The sequence below is a fragment of the Echiichthys vipera genome (genome assembly GCF_963691815.1).
Source record: "Echiichthys vipera genome assembly, chromosome: 15".
Taxonomy (NCBI): Eukaryota; Metazoa; Chordata; class Actinopteri; order Perciformes; family Trachinidae; genus Echiichthys; species Echiichthys vipera.
The window spans coordinates 9397569-9414133 of record NC_139840.1 but is presented as its reverse complement, the minus strand read 5'-3'; the positions used below and the strand labels follow the sequence as shown (position 1 = coordinate 9414133).

At 43.4% G+C, this 16565-nt stretch overlaps 1 protein-coding gene across 3 annotated transcripts in view; it reads right to left on the bottom strand.

The window, feature by feature from the left end:
• LOC310957627 (receptor-type tyrosine-protein phosphatase F) overlaps positions 1-16565 on the bottom strand; it is a 166785-nt gene that overhangs the window by 18093 nt on the left and 132127 nt on the right. For all 3 annotated transcript variants that reach the window (XM_083928273.1, XM_083928272.1, XM_083928274.1), the window contains 5 exons: positions 12773-12927; positions 9075-9187; positions 5104-5201; positions 1612-1735; positions 1133-1308 (listed from right to left, as the gene is read on the bottom strand). In XM_083928273.1, the coding sequence (XP_083784399.1) occupies positions 1133-1308; positions 1612-1735; positions 5104-5201; positions 9075-9187; positions 12773-12927 (666 nt within the window). The remainder of the gene's footprint in view (positions 1-1132; positions 1309-1611; positions 1736-5103; positions 5202-9074; positions 9188-12772; positions 12928-16565) is intronic.

The following is a 16565-nucleotide window of genomic DNA, read 5'->3' as shown; positions in this document are numbered from 1 at the left end:
TTGTTGGGGTGGCAACCCTCTTTCTTTGTCTCAAACTTCACAGTTTTCTTCAGAATGCAGAAGTTTTCGAGAGCTTAATTCAGAAAGTGCAAAAACAAATGAAAAACTTGATGTCTATGGTGTTGCAAAAATAAACATGTAGAATCAAGTATTGAACTCAGTATTTAAATAACGAATGGAATAGAACTGCCTTAAAAATCTAAATGTAACTACACTGCATATGTTCATAATTTATTTTCAGTCGAGACTATGCACATGTTGTCATCATATGCATAATTTCCATGCTAACCTCACCAGTTAGTGGCAAACAAACAGCAGGAGGGAAAATTGAGAATGGCAAAAAAGCTGTTGTGCAGTTTGACTTCACAAACAGATTTAGAAGAAATCCAAGGAGAAGTTTTTAGAGATTGCTGAAGACTCAGGAGAAGAGGAGCAACATGAAGCCGTGCTGTCCACAGACAACCAAAATATCCTTTGAAGTGCTTGTGACTTTGATCAGGCTGACAAATCCTACTTTAAAGTAAGAACGAGTGTCTATATGCCTTCAGGCTTTGTTGGGTGCAACATTACTTCCCTGGTGTCGAGCCACGTAAATATATACATATATAGGTCAGGAAACTCCATTTCTGGCCACATTTCAACTTTCAAACACTATCTGATATATTTGATACTGTTGACTTCAATGGCCTCAAGTTACACAAGATCTAGTAGGAATCTGTTTGCCTACTAGTATTGCAACTCTGTAGATTCATAGAGGCCACCTGTTGGTTGTTTTGGGAACTAATTAGGGCAAGTCAGAAAGGGCTGTCTGAAGGCAAGGTAAAGCGGCGAAAATATTATAAATATAGCAAACATAAACTGTTTATTAGACTGGCCCTTTAAAGGTGGCTAAAATAGGTGTTGCTCGTTCACAGGAGTGCATTGCTTAGCATTTGTCCCGGTACTCCTACCTTCTCCAGAAGGTAATTCAATGGCTATAGAAAAGTACCTCATACAACCCTACTTAAAAAAACGTAAACTTAAAAAACACAAAGCAGTATTTCAAACTGCTACATTATAGGAAAATCAACTGTTATGGAATGAAGTCAGGGATTGTCAGTGTTTTAGAGTAAATAACACTGTTTCTCCTTACCCGTGACTTCTCCTCGAGTCTGGTCATCATGATGATAGTGTTGGATCTTTGCTCCCACACCATCCTCCAGAAGTCGCTCAGTGTCTCTGGCAGTGGCCCCTGTGTGGCAATGTAGGCATTCTGCTTCCTGTAGCCATCAATGTAGTTTGAATTGATGTAGTCACTGCCTGGAACGGCTGCAACAAAGACAAGAAGTAAGGATCTGATTCACAGTATGGTTTATTTGATCTAATAATGCTGCTCTGAAAAAGATTAGATTAAGATCTGAATCATTTTAATCAAAAAGGATAATAAATCTGTTAAAATGCACAGTGCTTTTCCAATCTACATCATCATTTATTTTGTGATTAAACTGGGGATTTCTAAATCAGCAGCTGCAGGCATACAAAATGTCCTTGGTACTTGTGAAGGAGGTCGCAGACAATGTCAGCTTCGGTCAAGGGCTATCTGAGGGGTTTAGTGTTTACATAAGATCTTACCATCAACAGAGGTGAGCACAACTCTAGAGTGGTCATAGGCGATGACATTTGCATAGCGATTCTTTGGCTTGTTGACTTCCATGTTGGAGTTCTCCCAAGTAAACTGCTGGCCTGGATCAATGGACTGTGTGAGAGGGCAGGGAATAACAGACAGGAAGATGGACAGAGAGACACAGACAAAAGGAAAAGAAAGAAAGAAAAGTACAAAAGAAAAAAAAGGGTTACATTGATAAAATGGAGTCAGGAGAGTAAGGATATAGAGCACAATTGCCCTACTGTCTGCTGTCAACCATTAAACCACAGTATACTATAGACAACAAAGCCAGTAATGGAACATAAACCAACATCATGTCTCCTTGAAAAGCCACAGTGGAGGGCTACAGGTAAGTGTTTTTTGTAAGAGATTGTGCAGACTCAAGCTATCCATGTTGCTGGCTCCACTGCAGCTACTGTTGGCGCATTAACAGGTTGATTATTTGCACGGCATTTGATGCCTTGAATGCTAATGAAGCAGAAATCTTAACTCTTACTCTTTTGGTGATTTAAAAGAGCAGTGTGTAGGATTTAGCGGGATCTATTGACAGAAATTAGTAAAGGTTTTGCAGAAGCTTGCAGCCAACTACAAACACTTATCCTCTCCCTTTAAGAATGTCCAATTGAATTACCTAATTCTGAGAAGTCACATGCATGACTTCTTGCAGTAACCATGATTCTTCTCATCCTCTTTCTTTTTTTTCTCACCTCCTATTTCTGTTGCTCTGTCCTATCTTGTATTTTTGTTTCAGTCTCTCCCTTTCATCCTATCGTTGTTTCTGGCCCTTTCCTTCTTACGTCATTTGTCTCTTGGGTTAAGACGACAGTAGACTGCATACATATTGATTTGGGGAGATATGTGATGGCCTCCCATCCCTGGGCTCGATAATGTCACAGAGTCTCTTGTTATTCTGAATCGATCCCCCTCAGCTCAGATCGGAACCACGTCCACTAATTCCCCAGACCTTTCGCCCCGCAAATCCAGCATGAGTCTGAACGACACCTACGAAATTCCGTCACTTACTTAACGTGCCTGAAGCACTCATTTAATAATTAGACGTTATCTTGTGTCAAAATGTGACAGCTCAAACATAATAATAATACTTATTATTGGATAGTGGACAAAATAAAGGGCACGAGGTGAGGCCTGAAGAGAGTGGAGATTAGGGGATAAAATGGTGAGCTTTTCCTGGTGTTGTGTTGTTGTCTGGGGTCCTAAGCCACACAAGAGGCTGACCTGGTTTGCCTTACTATAACAATCGTGACACTGTCGGTTAATTTGTAAATCATTGGTACAGCAAATTGGCTTCTATTTGCTTCTCACTGTTGTCCTATGGAGTGGTATAGGTATAAATATGGCATGAACATAAATACATCAGCTAATTAAGACTCAAAGTCTATTTTCAGAGAAAGCCATTTACATGCTTTTTGTTACTGAACAAGATGTGAAAAACGTAGAGTGCTCATATGCAACAAAATCTTCCACTGCAGCTCCAAATCAGCACTAAGAGTCATGTGGGTAAAGGCCTACTGCTGCTGATGAGCTCAGGAATGCCATTTCCTCCTTCTGTGCCTGCCAGTATGAGGAGAAAGATTTCATTTGCAGTCAAAACATGTCATATCCATTTCAGAGCTGAGTGAACACAGCAAGCACACTAGACTGATGACAACTAGCAAACAAGTTAGCTAGAGATGGTGGAAAGAGGTGAGAAGCAAACACCCAAGGTGTTTGCGCTGACACACTGGAAATGCTTTCAAATGAACATAATGATGCTATGACGACTGCAGCATGATAGTGCTTCCTTCAAGAAAAAAGACTGTCCGGGGGAGCTGCAGGATGCCTGATTGTCAAATTCTGCTCATTACCCAGTGCGCTCATTCCGGATGTGGAGTGGCGATACTGATAAAGGAAGGGTCAGGCCATCTAAAGCATCAGGGAGAGAAAATGGTGAAGGCTCTACAAATTCTGTGCCTTGGGGTGAGGCGTGACTGGAGCAGCCGGCGAACGTGACTGTGACAAAGCGCTGTGAGCTCTGCCACAGGGTCTTGGCTGGCACAGAGATGGTCGGCCATCTGCCGGGCCATGGAGGGGGTCTTCCCTGGCTAGGAATGACTAGTGCTGAGAGGGAATCGGGCCGGTCTGGCTGCCTGCAGTCATATAAGCCACTTCCCTGGCTTGATTCGTTTACACTAACTCAACAGTCAGGGAGAGTGATGTGCTGGAGAGGCACTGAGCAATACAAGAAAGTACTTAATTGAGTGCATATTTTTTACCAAGGCCTAATTATCTCCCCAGTTAACTGTTAATTTCTTAATGAATCACATGACATTTTTTTAAATATACTTTCATACAAAAAGGCTCCTTTAAGCCTTTATACCGATGCAACGAGACGGTGTACCATCTTCTATCATCGAATCTTTGGACTGAATTGGCCTGATTTCTTACAAGACTATTCTATTGTAGTCTACCCTCACTGACATGAGGGGGGTGGACAAAATACGAGAAACTACTCCCAGAAATACTGACTAGATCCTCCAAAATGACCATGAACTTGAAACAACACCACTTTAAAACAGTTTCAGCTTGGCATTACAACCTGGCTGTTACTGTATATGAGAATGCATTGGTTTCAGCTGAGAGTACAACTGAGAAAAACTCATGGATGAAATCTAAATGAAGGATTCAACTGCACGCTTTAGCAACATGTCAGAATCCTGTTGGGTGGCGCTAAGCCCTGGATGTTACAATGGTGACCTTCCATAATAGATAGCGGAAGTAACAGAAGGTAAGCTTTCGGTAAGCCAGACTCCAGACACCAAGTAGACAAAGGAAATCACATAACATATTAGGTGAAGGTTAAAAAAAAAGATCTAGAGTCATTATCAACAGCCTCGTTGAATTCACCAATGTGAGGAATAGAGCAAATTAGACAAAACAGATTGAACATTCAGAGCAAATAAATAAAAGACAGCGCTTGTTTTTTTGCATTCAAGGATGCCTCTCCTCTTCATCTGGCCTCGCTTTGTCCCCAAACCAACTATGTGCCACTTTAAATGCAAATTCGCTCCCCCCTTCTTTTTTTTTGAGGAAGAACACTGACAAGAGATAATCCCTCACCGAGTTGCATCGGGGAGACCGCCTGCAAAATATCATTCTTCAGGGAAACATCAAGACGCGGACAGATTGCTTAAGCAACTCGCCACCTGCTAGTTTTGTGAAAAAGCATCTCGCAGCATTCAATGTTAAGTGTTGGTTTCCTGGTGGGATTGGTAATAGAGTTGTAAAAATGACTGAAGAATGTCTGTGAAAGAACTCTTCCATAATCCATTAGAATACATGCATATGGGATCAGAGAGGCATAAACACAAAACTTCCTTCTGGACACGTTAACAAAGAAACACGTTCATATGCTTCGAAGAGATGGAAACACTGTCACAGCATTAGTGCATGGCTCCTACCTCATACTCCTGGGAAAAACGGAGGCCGTCGTTGGCCTTCAGTCGCTCTATGTGGTCAGCAAGGTCAAGGACAGGAATGGGCGGGTGCTCCCTCATTCCTGGGAGAGGGAGAAGAGGAAGAGGGAAGAGACAAAGAAAAGAGTGAGATCTAGCTGTTGCTACATCAGACATGCACATCGACTTACACAAACACTGTTTGGACCACAGGGTGAGTGAGTCTGCCAGAGGGACCATGAGGTGGCTGTGTAACGGTGAGAGTGCACTTTGTTCAACAATGCATGAAGAGAGGGAGAGAAGAGAGAGCAGAGAGGAGAGAGAGCGCACAAGTTGAAACAGGCTGGTGACATTTGGTGATTTCATCATGCTAAGTGAGGAAGACAGAGGTGGGGCTGGCACGGCGATGCACATGAGTGACTGGGTGAGCATGCTCCTGAAGGAAGGCAGGAGGCAGACATCGCTCTAACTCCACAACGCTCAATTGGTGGCAGAGGTGGGATCATAGCAAGAACCCACGAGTCTCTACAAATCAGTCACACTGTCACTTTCTGGAGAGGAAAAAAACTGACTGGTCACCAGCCAAAACTAATTTCTTTGAAAATCTCTTTCACTACAATAGACTATCTTTTGGCCCAGCCTGGAGCGCTTGGGCTGGATTAATTTCAAACAACCCCCTTGCCACTCTAGATTTCTCATCGTCGAGTTATTGGATGATTTATTGCTAATCTACCGACACAAATTCCCCCTGTGCCTCTGAACTTGGCAAGGCTCAGTACTTAAACGGATTGCTGGGAACTTGCATTATATGTTAAAAGTTAACTGTATGCGATGCATGAAGAGGCTCTAAAGTTATAACCTGAACATCATTAACCTAACATATAAACTATAGTCTCATAGTTACACACAGAGATCACACACTTAGGTATATACGGTATATTAACATTTGTGCTCATGGGCCAATGCTTTCAAATGAGTGACTACTACAAGCTCATTGATGTAATGCTAATGGCTGGCAACTATGGCCACTGCACAAGATGAGACCTGACCAATTACACTAATTTAATACTATCGAACCAAGGGACCTATGAGTACATTAACATCAGTGTGTATGTGTTTGTGTGTGTTCACCCAGCTCTTTTACAACCATGTTGTTGGATAAATGGAGAGTGAAGCCGTTGATAACAAGGCTAATACAGCAAGAGTGACTCTCTGCACTGCTCAACTATCCATGAAACCATCTAATCCACTGCTTCCGCACCAAAAAGTTGTTGTGGGAGGTTCAAAGCCAAAGAAAGGACATTGCTGCATCCTTGGAGCACCACAGGCTACAAGCTTGTGGGCTTGTGATGTCTGTCAGGATTGCAACGGGGAAATGGGATCAGGATCAAGTGAGAGAGGAGGAGAGAATACATGTGTGGGAAGTACACAGTAGGTGAGAGAGCAGACTAACTTGGAGTGTTGGGGCAGCGATGAGAGCTGGGACCTGTGGAGAGAGGAGAGTGAAGGAGGGAGGAAGAAGAACACTCAATCAATGGGGAAGGCTCAGGATCAGACCACGGCCAAACAGTATCTGCAAATAGCCTTTCAAGTTAGTTGGAAGTGCGCAGCTGGTGGCGTTTGCCCTCTCAGGACAATTCAAGTAGTGTAGTCTAGGCTGTTAAACAGAAGTGCAAACAAAGCCTGACTTTAAAACACTCCCCTGTGACTGCTCAGCGTGAGCTGCACTACTGAGTACAGGGCACTGCAGGTTCAGTGTTTAAGTGCATTTTCACTTTATTACAACTTAGGAGTGTTTTCATTGTTTTGCCCACCATTTTGATGGAAATCAGTTATGACATCATTATAATTGTCAAAGTACTAATTAGTATTACTAATGGACAGGTTGTTAACAAGTTTTGCCAGGTGATCTAAACCACTTTATGTTGAGGTAAAATAAAAGTGCATGCACCAGTGACTGCGCTAATATCCCCTCATTGCACATTAAAATACTCCTCTGTGACTGCTTACTGTAAATTGCACTCTTTAAATGGCACTTAAAGCTTTAGCTTGAGTGTCAAACACAAGTGATATCTGTTAGGTATTTGCAAATACTATGTGAACAAGACATGGCAAGGATAAACCAGGTTTAATCTGGTTCACTGTTCAAACCACAAGCCAGTTGCTGAAGTGCCAAAAGGTTCAGCCAAGGTCTCTTTAACAAACCAATATGCTGGAGACATGAGCTGCAATCGGCTAGACCACTTAACACTAATCAGAATCAGAGCAGGAATATTCATCTTCCAGAGGTAAATCAAAGAAAGAAAGAGCTAGGGGACAAAGGAATGGACTGCTCAATATTCGCTCAGCTCAGCCTTGGAATCTCACACATTTTCACGCGCTAGACATAGCCTTGGTGCTATTTAAAAATCGCCACTCTTGAAGCAAAACAGTGAGGTGGAAAGGGAGAGAAAGAAGGAGAGAAATGTTGACGCAGAGAGAAGGGGGGGGGGCAGAGAGTGAGAGAAAGAGAGAGAGATTACCCTAAAGGGAGAAATGGAAGACAAAAGAGGAAAGAGGTGGAGTGGGAGGACGGGAGAACAGGGCTCTTTTAGAGAGGCAGCACGGCTTAATTCCTCTGCAGGGGTTCAAAGGGGCTGAATGTGTGTGTGTGTGTGTGTGTGTGTGTGTGTGTGTGTGTCTATGTCAGTGTGTGTGTGTCTGCGTGTACGTCGAATGGGATCTTTAATAACCCATGAGAAGGGACACACACATACACACACACAGAAAACACACAAATGTGTGCGCGCCAGGGTTGACATTTTCTCTCAGCTCCATTGTTCCCTCCGCCTGGCTCACCTTGACATCAGAGGCAGCAAGACTCATTACCAGCTAGGGGGAATGAAAGGAGCTCACAGAGGGAGGAGGAGCGAGGATTGGGGGCCGATCAGGAAGAAAAGGGAAGAAGGCTGATGCCCCACCCCCCACCCCCACTTCACCACCGTGCATGGATGGAATCTCAATTCACTCAGTCTGACTCCAGTGATACCATCCAGTATGATGGTGAGCATGATTTGTTTATTTTCTCTTATTGATCTATTTTTTTTTTTTCTTTTTTTAGAAGTGGTCAGATTTACAGCCTGAGGATAAATTACAAAATAAGCAGGACACATGTATTTCATACAGCAACACCTGCTACAAAACACTAATAAACAAGAGATCCATCAAAAGAAAAGGCAGGTGTTCGTGGCAGGGGTAGATTGCTTGGTTGGAAAAAAGAAAAGTCATTCCAAAATGCAATATCTACCATTTGAAAGTATACAAGATATTAAGAAACACTATTAAAAGGTATGAGTCACCTTTAGATGTTTCCTTTCAGTGTAGAAGATAAGATCATCTGATACATTTCAGGGAGGATTTTCATTTTGGAATGAAGGCCTTTCAAATCCTAAGTCACAAAGGCTGAATACACTTTTCATTCTTTTTTTTAATGAAAGAAACACTGACTCAACACACCTGCACACCTGATTAAAATGCCAGGCTTAGTACTGTATAGACATCCACACAATACAATGTGACTACGTGTTCATGTCATATAGGGATTATGTTTCCAACTTGTAAATAACGTTCATGCCAACACTCAAGGCGTAATTATGATGGATGGTATAATGTTGACATTGCACTGTATTTTAATCACCACACAACCAACTTTAATTAACTCCAATTTAATCATTTTAATTAGCACTGTTGGAGGGAGCCTAAGCCCCAAGATTTTCATTGACTTGTTAAATAATTGTTGTGCATTTTGATAATAAATGACTTGAAACTTCTGTTAGTATAAAACCATCAAGTTGTCAAAAACTGAATCTTTCCATCACTACCACCCATCCCATATGACACGAACATAGAAATTCATTTTAGGGCAGTTTCTGAGGGAAAGCAGAGCAAATTCTACCATATGAAGCTAAATGGATGATTGTAAGACCTTTGCTAATTACCTGGGGTCTGGTAGTTGAGTCGTCTCATCTCCACAGGGTCAGAGGAGTTTGCCAGCAGGGAGTCTTTTACCCCACCTGAGTGCTCATCTTTGGGTAAGGGTGACGCCCTCTTCCTGAGGTGTCAGAAAGAGACAGTAAGATGTTAACTACATCATTCCAACACCACCTACATGCCTGATACAAGAGCTATTACTAAGCCATCAATTCTTTAGGATAACTAAATGAAAATGACAGTATAATTAAGAATGACATCAATACTTCCTCTTTATGTTTACTAAAGGAAGGAAGAGTGAAGGAAATGCACACATGTTCACTGTGTTGCCCATTTAATGAGGTTAATAGAATAGTTAATGGTTCTCAAAACTAGTTCTGAGGACCAGCAGTTCAAGAGACACTAGGTACAAGGGCATTACCCCTATTACTTTTCCAACTGGAGTTTAATGTGTTTAAAAGAAACGCCATAATTTTCCTGGAGTGGGCTAGGTTGGGTTTGTTTGCTGCTGGATGGATGACAGCTGCTGTGTGGGTATGTGTACATGAGCGTGCGTAGCAAAGATTTAGATGTGTGATTTTTGCCGCTGTGTGTGTGTGCTAACAACACATTGTGTTTACTGGCTTTCCAGATTGAGAGGAAAACAGGCGGATGCTGTAATTAGCTCATCAGCTGGGTGGCACAACACTGAGTAATTAGACCAGTTCGGCAGCACCTGCGCTGCCAGGCCCGGACTAGCTGAGTCTAGCACAGCACAGAGCAGAACCGCACAGCTCGGACTGGCTCAGCTCAGTCAACCGTAGCTTTGTCCATCAGGTGGAGAGAGTAACAGAAAAAGCAGCCTGCCTGTATTCAAATGTTCAGACAGCCAGCATCTGTTGACATACACACACAAATAGGCACACAGATGTATGCTTTCCCACCTCTCTCACACAGATACAGCTGCAGATTCACAAGCTTTCTGACTGCAAATGGAAATGGGCGGAAGGAAGCATCAAGGCGCCCTGTGGAAATTTCACATCTCATTGCACTCCATTTGCAAGTGGCGAGTATGGGTTTTAGGCAGGAGCAGTGCCTTCTGTTGAAGCCAGGCGTGGTGAGAATACATAAAGCTGGTGGTGCACACACAGCCTTAACCCAGTCCACCTCAGCCGCTGGGGCTTGGGCCTCACTGCCACCTGTTATCTTATGCTGCAGGGGCTTAAGCTAATGCTAGCAGCGTGACGGCTAATCTATGACAAGCATCTTTTCCTCTCCAGCCAAGAGCTGAGCCAGACCGTATCCGGTATTCCCAGAGATCACTGCTGCTGCTGGTCTGGGGGAGGGGGTGGAAGGGTTGGGCATCTGCGATCTGTTCTCAACACCCCTCATCTCTCCCTCTGACCCAAACAGATGCCAATCTACATCACACTTTAGTGCTGAGTTAAAGTAAACATGGCAGCAATCTCAATGGGGTTATTCATCCTAGGCTAAAAGTGAGGGTTTAGACGTGTGAGAATGTAAGTACACACACACACACACACACACACACACACACACACACACACACACACACACACACACACACACACACACACACACACACAGTGTGAGTGTATGAGTGTGTGTGCAGTACAGGGTGTGCTTAATGAGGGTAGAACAGGGCCCTTTGTTGAGACTCCTGCCAGGAGGATGCAGGGAGAGGGGGAGAAAAGGCTAAAAGTGGAGGAATGGGTCTCGGTGGAAAATGTCAGCTTCAAACATGGGAACATTTCTTTTTCTGCAGTTTCTCCATCTGGCATTTACTTCACAATGGCCCATTCAGCAGCAGGTGATGCCTTGGCATATTCAGACGGAGCTGGTCCTGAAGGGGCGCACTGACACTGACTGGATAATGAAACACAGCACGAAGACAAACCACGGTAGACAGGATGATCTGAGGAGGATCACTGGCACTAGATGTGGAACATGCACTGGTACACGGACGTGACCTGGGGGCTCCTTTGACCCCACTTATAAAGTGCTGCAGAGTCAGCTGCTTCTCATGTCTTGTAAAACGGGACAAATCAGATTAAAGATATTTCCTCTTATTTCTTTTTTAATGGAATTTTTTGTGCAATGCCGGAGCTGAGAGGAAGCTGACCCTTCAACCCTAAAGTGCTGATGAATACCATCATTTCACAACACAAATGAAAGGGACCTGGGTGGTGGAGATGAAGTTGCGACTGATACAGTGGACAGTGACAGTACCCACCTTTCCTGTTTGCTGCTTTCATGGAGGGCAAAAAGAGAGGGAGGGGGGTTAATAGGTAGTTGTTATCCATATGGACCTATAACTTATTTACTCAAAGTTTGTTCTATTTACTATTTTCAGAAAGCTAAATCCAGATCTTCCAAAAAATGCAAAGCCCACCTTGGAAGTACAGTGTAAAAAAGTCTTAACATTCTAATCTTAACACTTGCTTGAGACTTTTGAGAATAACTTCATCATTGCTCATATTGGTCTTTGCGAATATGCAGGTAGCAATAACAACCTGAACAAGAGTGTAATTATCGCTTTGCACATTTACTGCCAGTCCACAGTGAAAAGGGCACACAGCCACCTCCCCACAGTCCCTCCTGTCGATCTGTGTCTACATGGAGAAAGAGCTTCCAGACAGAGGGTGCGCTACTCAGCAGTGAGCTGTCTCAAGGCCTATTATTAACCAGTCCCTTTTTTAAGTCTGGCAGAGATGGCAGCCACACAGCAGTCTGCAAGGCTGTGGATGGCACGCTGGAGAATAGGTATAATGGGAAATGGAAAATTTGTAATGGAGTCATCAGAATACTAGATAGAGGTGGGATGCAATCAGTCAATCAAGTAAATTCAATCTAGATAGTCTAAAGACAGGGCAAAGGCTGTACCCTAATGTTTATTATAGAGCTGCAACAGTAAGTAGAGAGTTGAAAATGAATCAACAACTACTGTATTTAAATTGAATAAATCATCACATATATTAAATAATGAAATGAGGAAACATGCCTATTACTGTTTCCTAGAGCCCATTGTTGACCAGTCTGAAATCCAACGATACCCAATTTAAAAAAATAAAAAAATAAATAGAAAAGCAGCGAATCCCTACATATTAGTAGTACCCGTAGTAGAAGACAGCAAATGTTTGGCTGTATTTTTTACGTAATAAATAAAACAAATACACTAATCGTTTCAGCAGTAGTTGTTGGCCTGCATATATCCACGATGTGCTGAATGGTGGCAGCTGAAGTGCTTTTAAGAGCTATTGACTGAGCTTTTAGTTAAGCCCTGTGTTAAAGCCTTCTGTTTCTTATTTGAAATGACCAGTGGTGTTGGCCAAAACACATTTCTCACTCTAACTAAGGTTTTTGACAGCCAAGCTGTGTTTTTTATTAGGGAGGCGATGTCAGCTGCCATTTCATCTGACACTTCACATAGTACTATTAAAAAAGACCAACTGCGCCAAAATCTTTAGGGGAGAAATGAGGATTTTCTGAAAGACAAATCGATCCGCCTTTGGTTCTTTTCCCGTCACACTGTATATTTAACTAAGGAAATTGAATGTTACAGTTTGGTGTGGTGAGAGCAGCCTGGTGCAAGTGGCAGAGGGGAGCATGTCTCATTACCATTCCTGATGCAACCAAAAGAAACTTACAATCACAAGAGTCACTGCAGTTAAAGCTCACACAAACACAGAGGAGAGTAGCCTCTTACTTTTTAAAGAGCAGAATGGCAATGACGATGATGATGATGAGGACCACAGCCAGCACTGGACCCATAACCCACAACATTTCGGGTTGCTCCATCCCCTGAGCCATGCTTGTTGTAACCTGGACTGGGTCGGAGTAGGGACTGGCTGAAAATGTCATCTGTAAGGGAAAAGAAAAGAGGAAAAGTGCAGGAGCCACATTACTTTGGAGCTATAAGATGAACATGAAAGGTTTCAATTCTTATCTAAATGTATAAGTCTCTACACTTCCTTAAAACCAAAAATAGTCCACAAATGGTATAAATACAGGTATATGAACATATAAAATGTTAGTTATGAATACCTTGATAAGGAAAGAGACTCAATATATCTGATAGCAGATTTCTGGCACCCTGAGAACCAACCTATTTCATGTTAATAATAGGCCAAAGTTTGATGATGCAGCAGAGCAAGCCATAAAGCTATTGACCTAACTCAAATGATACTTCCCAAAAAACAATAACCATCTTAGCTAATGAAGTTATTATTATGTTACTATTAAAGCATTGCATCACGTTAAAGATGATGATAGAGCAAGTGTAAGACAGGAGAGTGAGCTAGGCAGAGACAGAGAGGAAAGGATGAGTGTGCATGTCCCTTGGCCGCTGAGATAAATGGGGGCACAGGAGAGGACTCATCTCTTCTTCATTAGTGTTCACACCGTGACGGAAGAGGAGGAGGAGGTGACGGTGAGGGTGCGTTTCCACCTTGGTTGTAAATGAGACATCTCCATGCTCCTTCGTCTTCAAATGATAGAGGGGAGGAGGGAAGGGAGGAATGGAGGTGTGAGTGAGTATGTGTGTGTGTGTGTGTGTGTGTGTGTGTGTGAGAGTGTGTGTCTGGTGATGCAGTAGTGTGTTTAAAAAAGTTTCAGAAAGAGGAGGGAGCCCAACTGCAGGAGAGCAAGGCGACAGATGAGAAAGAGAAAGAGGGAGGTGTGAGGCATCTGTCATTAGAGCTCAGCGTGCCTCCTATTGAACAACGATGGGAGACACAGGTCCTGAAGGGGAGGAGGGGATGTGCGGAGGGGCATGGGTGACAGATCGCTGCCCTCGAAGGGAATTGTGCTCCCAGCATGCAGCAGGAGTGGCGGGGTGGCAGGCAGCAGTAATCCGGATCATTAGCCGCACAGCAGCCTGCTCTTCGGCACACAGGCAGATATTAATTGGAAAGATAAGCTCAGATGAGCTCAAAGAGTCCTGCGCTCTGTCATATAGTTCTGTTATCTCTCATACTCTTGGGCAACTGCTGGAAAAATGTACAGCATGGGTGTGAGTGTTCCAGCATGTCTCAGCCGCGTATGTGCTAACCATGCGCTCTGCTATTAGGCACAGGAACAATGTAACTCAAGTAGGAAAGTAGATTCACTTTTTCATACTACAGCAGAAGTTTACAGCAGCAATGTTTCCATCTGTCTTTGTCTTCGCACGCACTACACACACAAGACACATGAGACCGGTCCTCTCCCATTCTGCGTGCCTTTGGGAGGAACCTATTATCTAATAACAAAGAGAAATGACAACAGTGATGTGACAACACCACAAGGCTTCCTGTTCCATTGGGAGGGCCCAAAAAGGCTGTAGGATATAGCCCTGCAGGGAATCCTGGGAAAAAACTTTCCTTTTTTTCATTGGTGTAACAAATGACTGCAGCTGTGCTTTCAGAGAAGTGTAAGTGAGGAAGAGAGGAGAGGGGAAAACAACAAAAAAAGAGAGGGCTTTTTGTCTGCTGGTCACGGCAAAGTGCTGACATCAGCCATCTGAACGGCCCTAATATTTGATAAAAGCTCAGTCACACGGCTCCTAATGCTTTGCAGAGTGGTATCACAATGGAACAATGGAGCGATAGTGCAGTGAAGTAATGTGTGAGTCAGAGTGAGTGAGACAATGAGAGAAATAAAAGTATCTCTTACCACTCTGAATCAGTGTGTATGTATGTGTACAGTATGGATAAGGGTGGGTTTGTGTACGTGAGAGGTAGACTTGGCCATATGACCGACACTTTGGTTGATTGAAATGTCTCAGCTAAATAACCTTAATTAAATAAGAAATTTACACCACAGTACATGTGTATATCTGTCAGTGAGATAAAATGTTGGTCGTTGTTTTTAAAGACTGTAAACAAATGTGTGTAAGAGTGTGTGTAAGCTAACAAGAGTTTTTCTGAGCCTTTTCTCAATCTCCCCAGAGCCTCCACAAACGTGTTTGTCTAGGTAGCAACCACTGAGTGTGTTTTTGTGTGTGTGTGTGTGTGTGTGGGTGTGTGTGTGTGTGTGTGTATATGTGTGTGTGTGTATGATTGCAAGTGCTTGTCTGAGACAGTATGAGAAAAAGAGAGTGGGTGATGAGCGATGGCAGAAAGCAAAGAGACAGAGAAAGAGAAAGAGAGACTGACGCAGAGGTGTTAAGGTAGTAGCAATATATCAAGGCTGCTATCAGGCCCGTGGGCTACACAGCATCAGCATCAGCTGCTGCTCCACCATCCCCTGAGTGCAGAATCCACTCGGCGCAGCAGAGGCATATTTGTTTCAACTCGCCATTGACCCCACTAGCTCCATGTCTCTCCAAAAGTGGCTTAAATGGGCCGCAGGGGTGTGTGCCAGACAAACAAACAAACATGCAAACATGACCATTACGTATCTGCGCCTCTCGCTGCCTCCCCGGGGAGGCTGAGGAGCTCATACTCTCCTCATTGTTGCATGACACTGAGAAAGACAGCTAGAGGGAGGGAGAAGGAAGGCAAGAGAAAGAATGGAGGTACAAAAAAAAGTGAGAGGGAAAGATGATAGCGTGTGAGTATGCCTTTATCTATGAAGAGCAGTGTGACTGCGGGGTCTAGCCTACCCTGTAGAGTGACCCTTCTATTTCTTACTGTAGTTCTCTTTTCATACTTTTTTATCCTCAACTCCATTTTTTCTTTACATGCCCTCTTTCCCATTCAGCACCAGAAACTGTACGAATATTGAGCATTTTGAGGGATTGCTAGACGCCTCTAGGAGAGTAAGTGACGTAGTACAGCTGAACAGAGAATGCTATCCCATTGTCTATACTCCTACCCTCACTGGAGGAAGGTTGGGTCTGAATATGCTTATAGTTCTTGTTTTGATATTGTTTGTCAAAGCCTTTTAAATTAAGATAGACAGCCGGTCTTCCATGTTAAGAATGTTTAGAGCCCAGCACCAACAGAATTGTTACAAAGCCAATTCTTGTTGATAGCGAGTGGAATATAAATGCCTTGATACCAAACCGAAAACTGTGGCAAACAAATGTGAACACTCAGTTTCTCTCAACGCCATAACTTTACCTCTCCCTTATCAAGAGAAAAGCACACATTAGTGCAATCCCCACCTCTTCTGCCAGTTCACTTTCTCTCATTCAAGCTTCACAGGCTGGATGGGACACAAGGCATAAATGTTGCTTTCCTCTTTTCCTCTCTCCAACACCACCCCTCCTCTCTGTCTTCCATCACACAATATTTCATGCTACCTCCCTCCCTCACTCTCTTCTCGCATTAAATGATACTGTTTATACACACCCAGCATCTATCATCCCATTTCACACTTCCCCTGGCTTGTTTATCTGCCTTGGGTGCTGGGGAGACATGAAGGCACATTCTCTTCTTCCTTCTCTCTCTCATCCCCCATTGCCTTCCTTCCTTCTCTTCTTCCCTTCAACCACTGCTGGCTGCTTGTGGCCATTGATATACGAGGGCTTATTAAGGCCTGGCGGTCCTGTTTGATCTATGCTGAGGGAGTTTGGG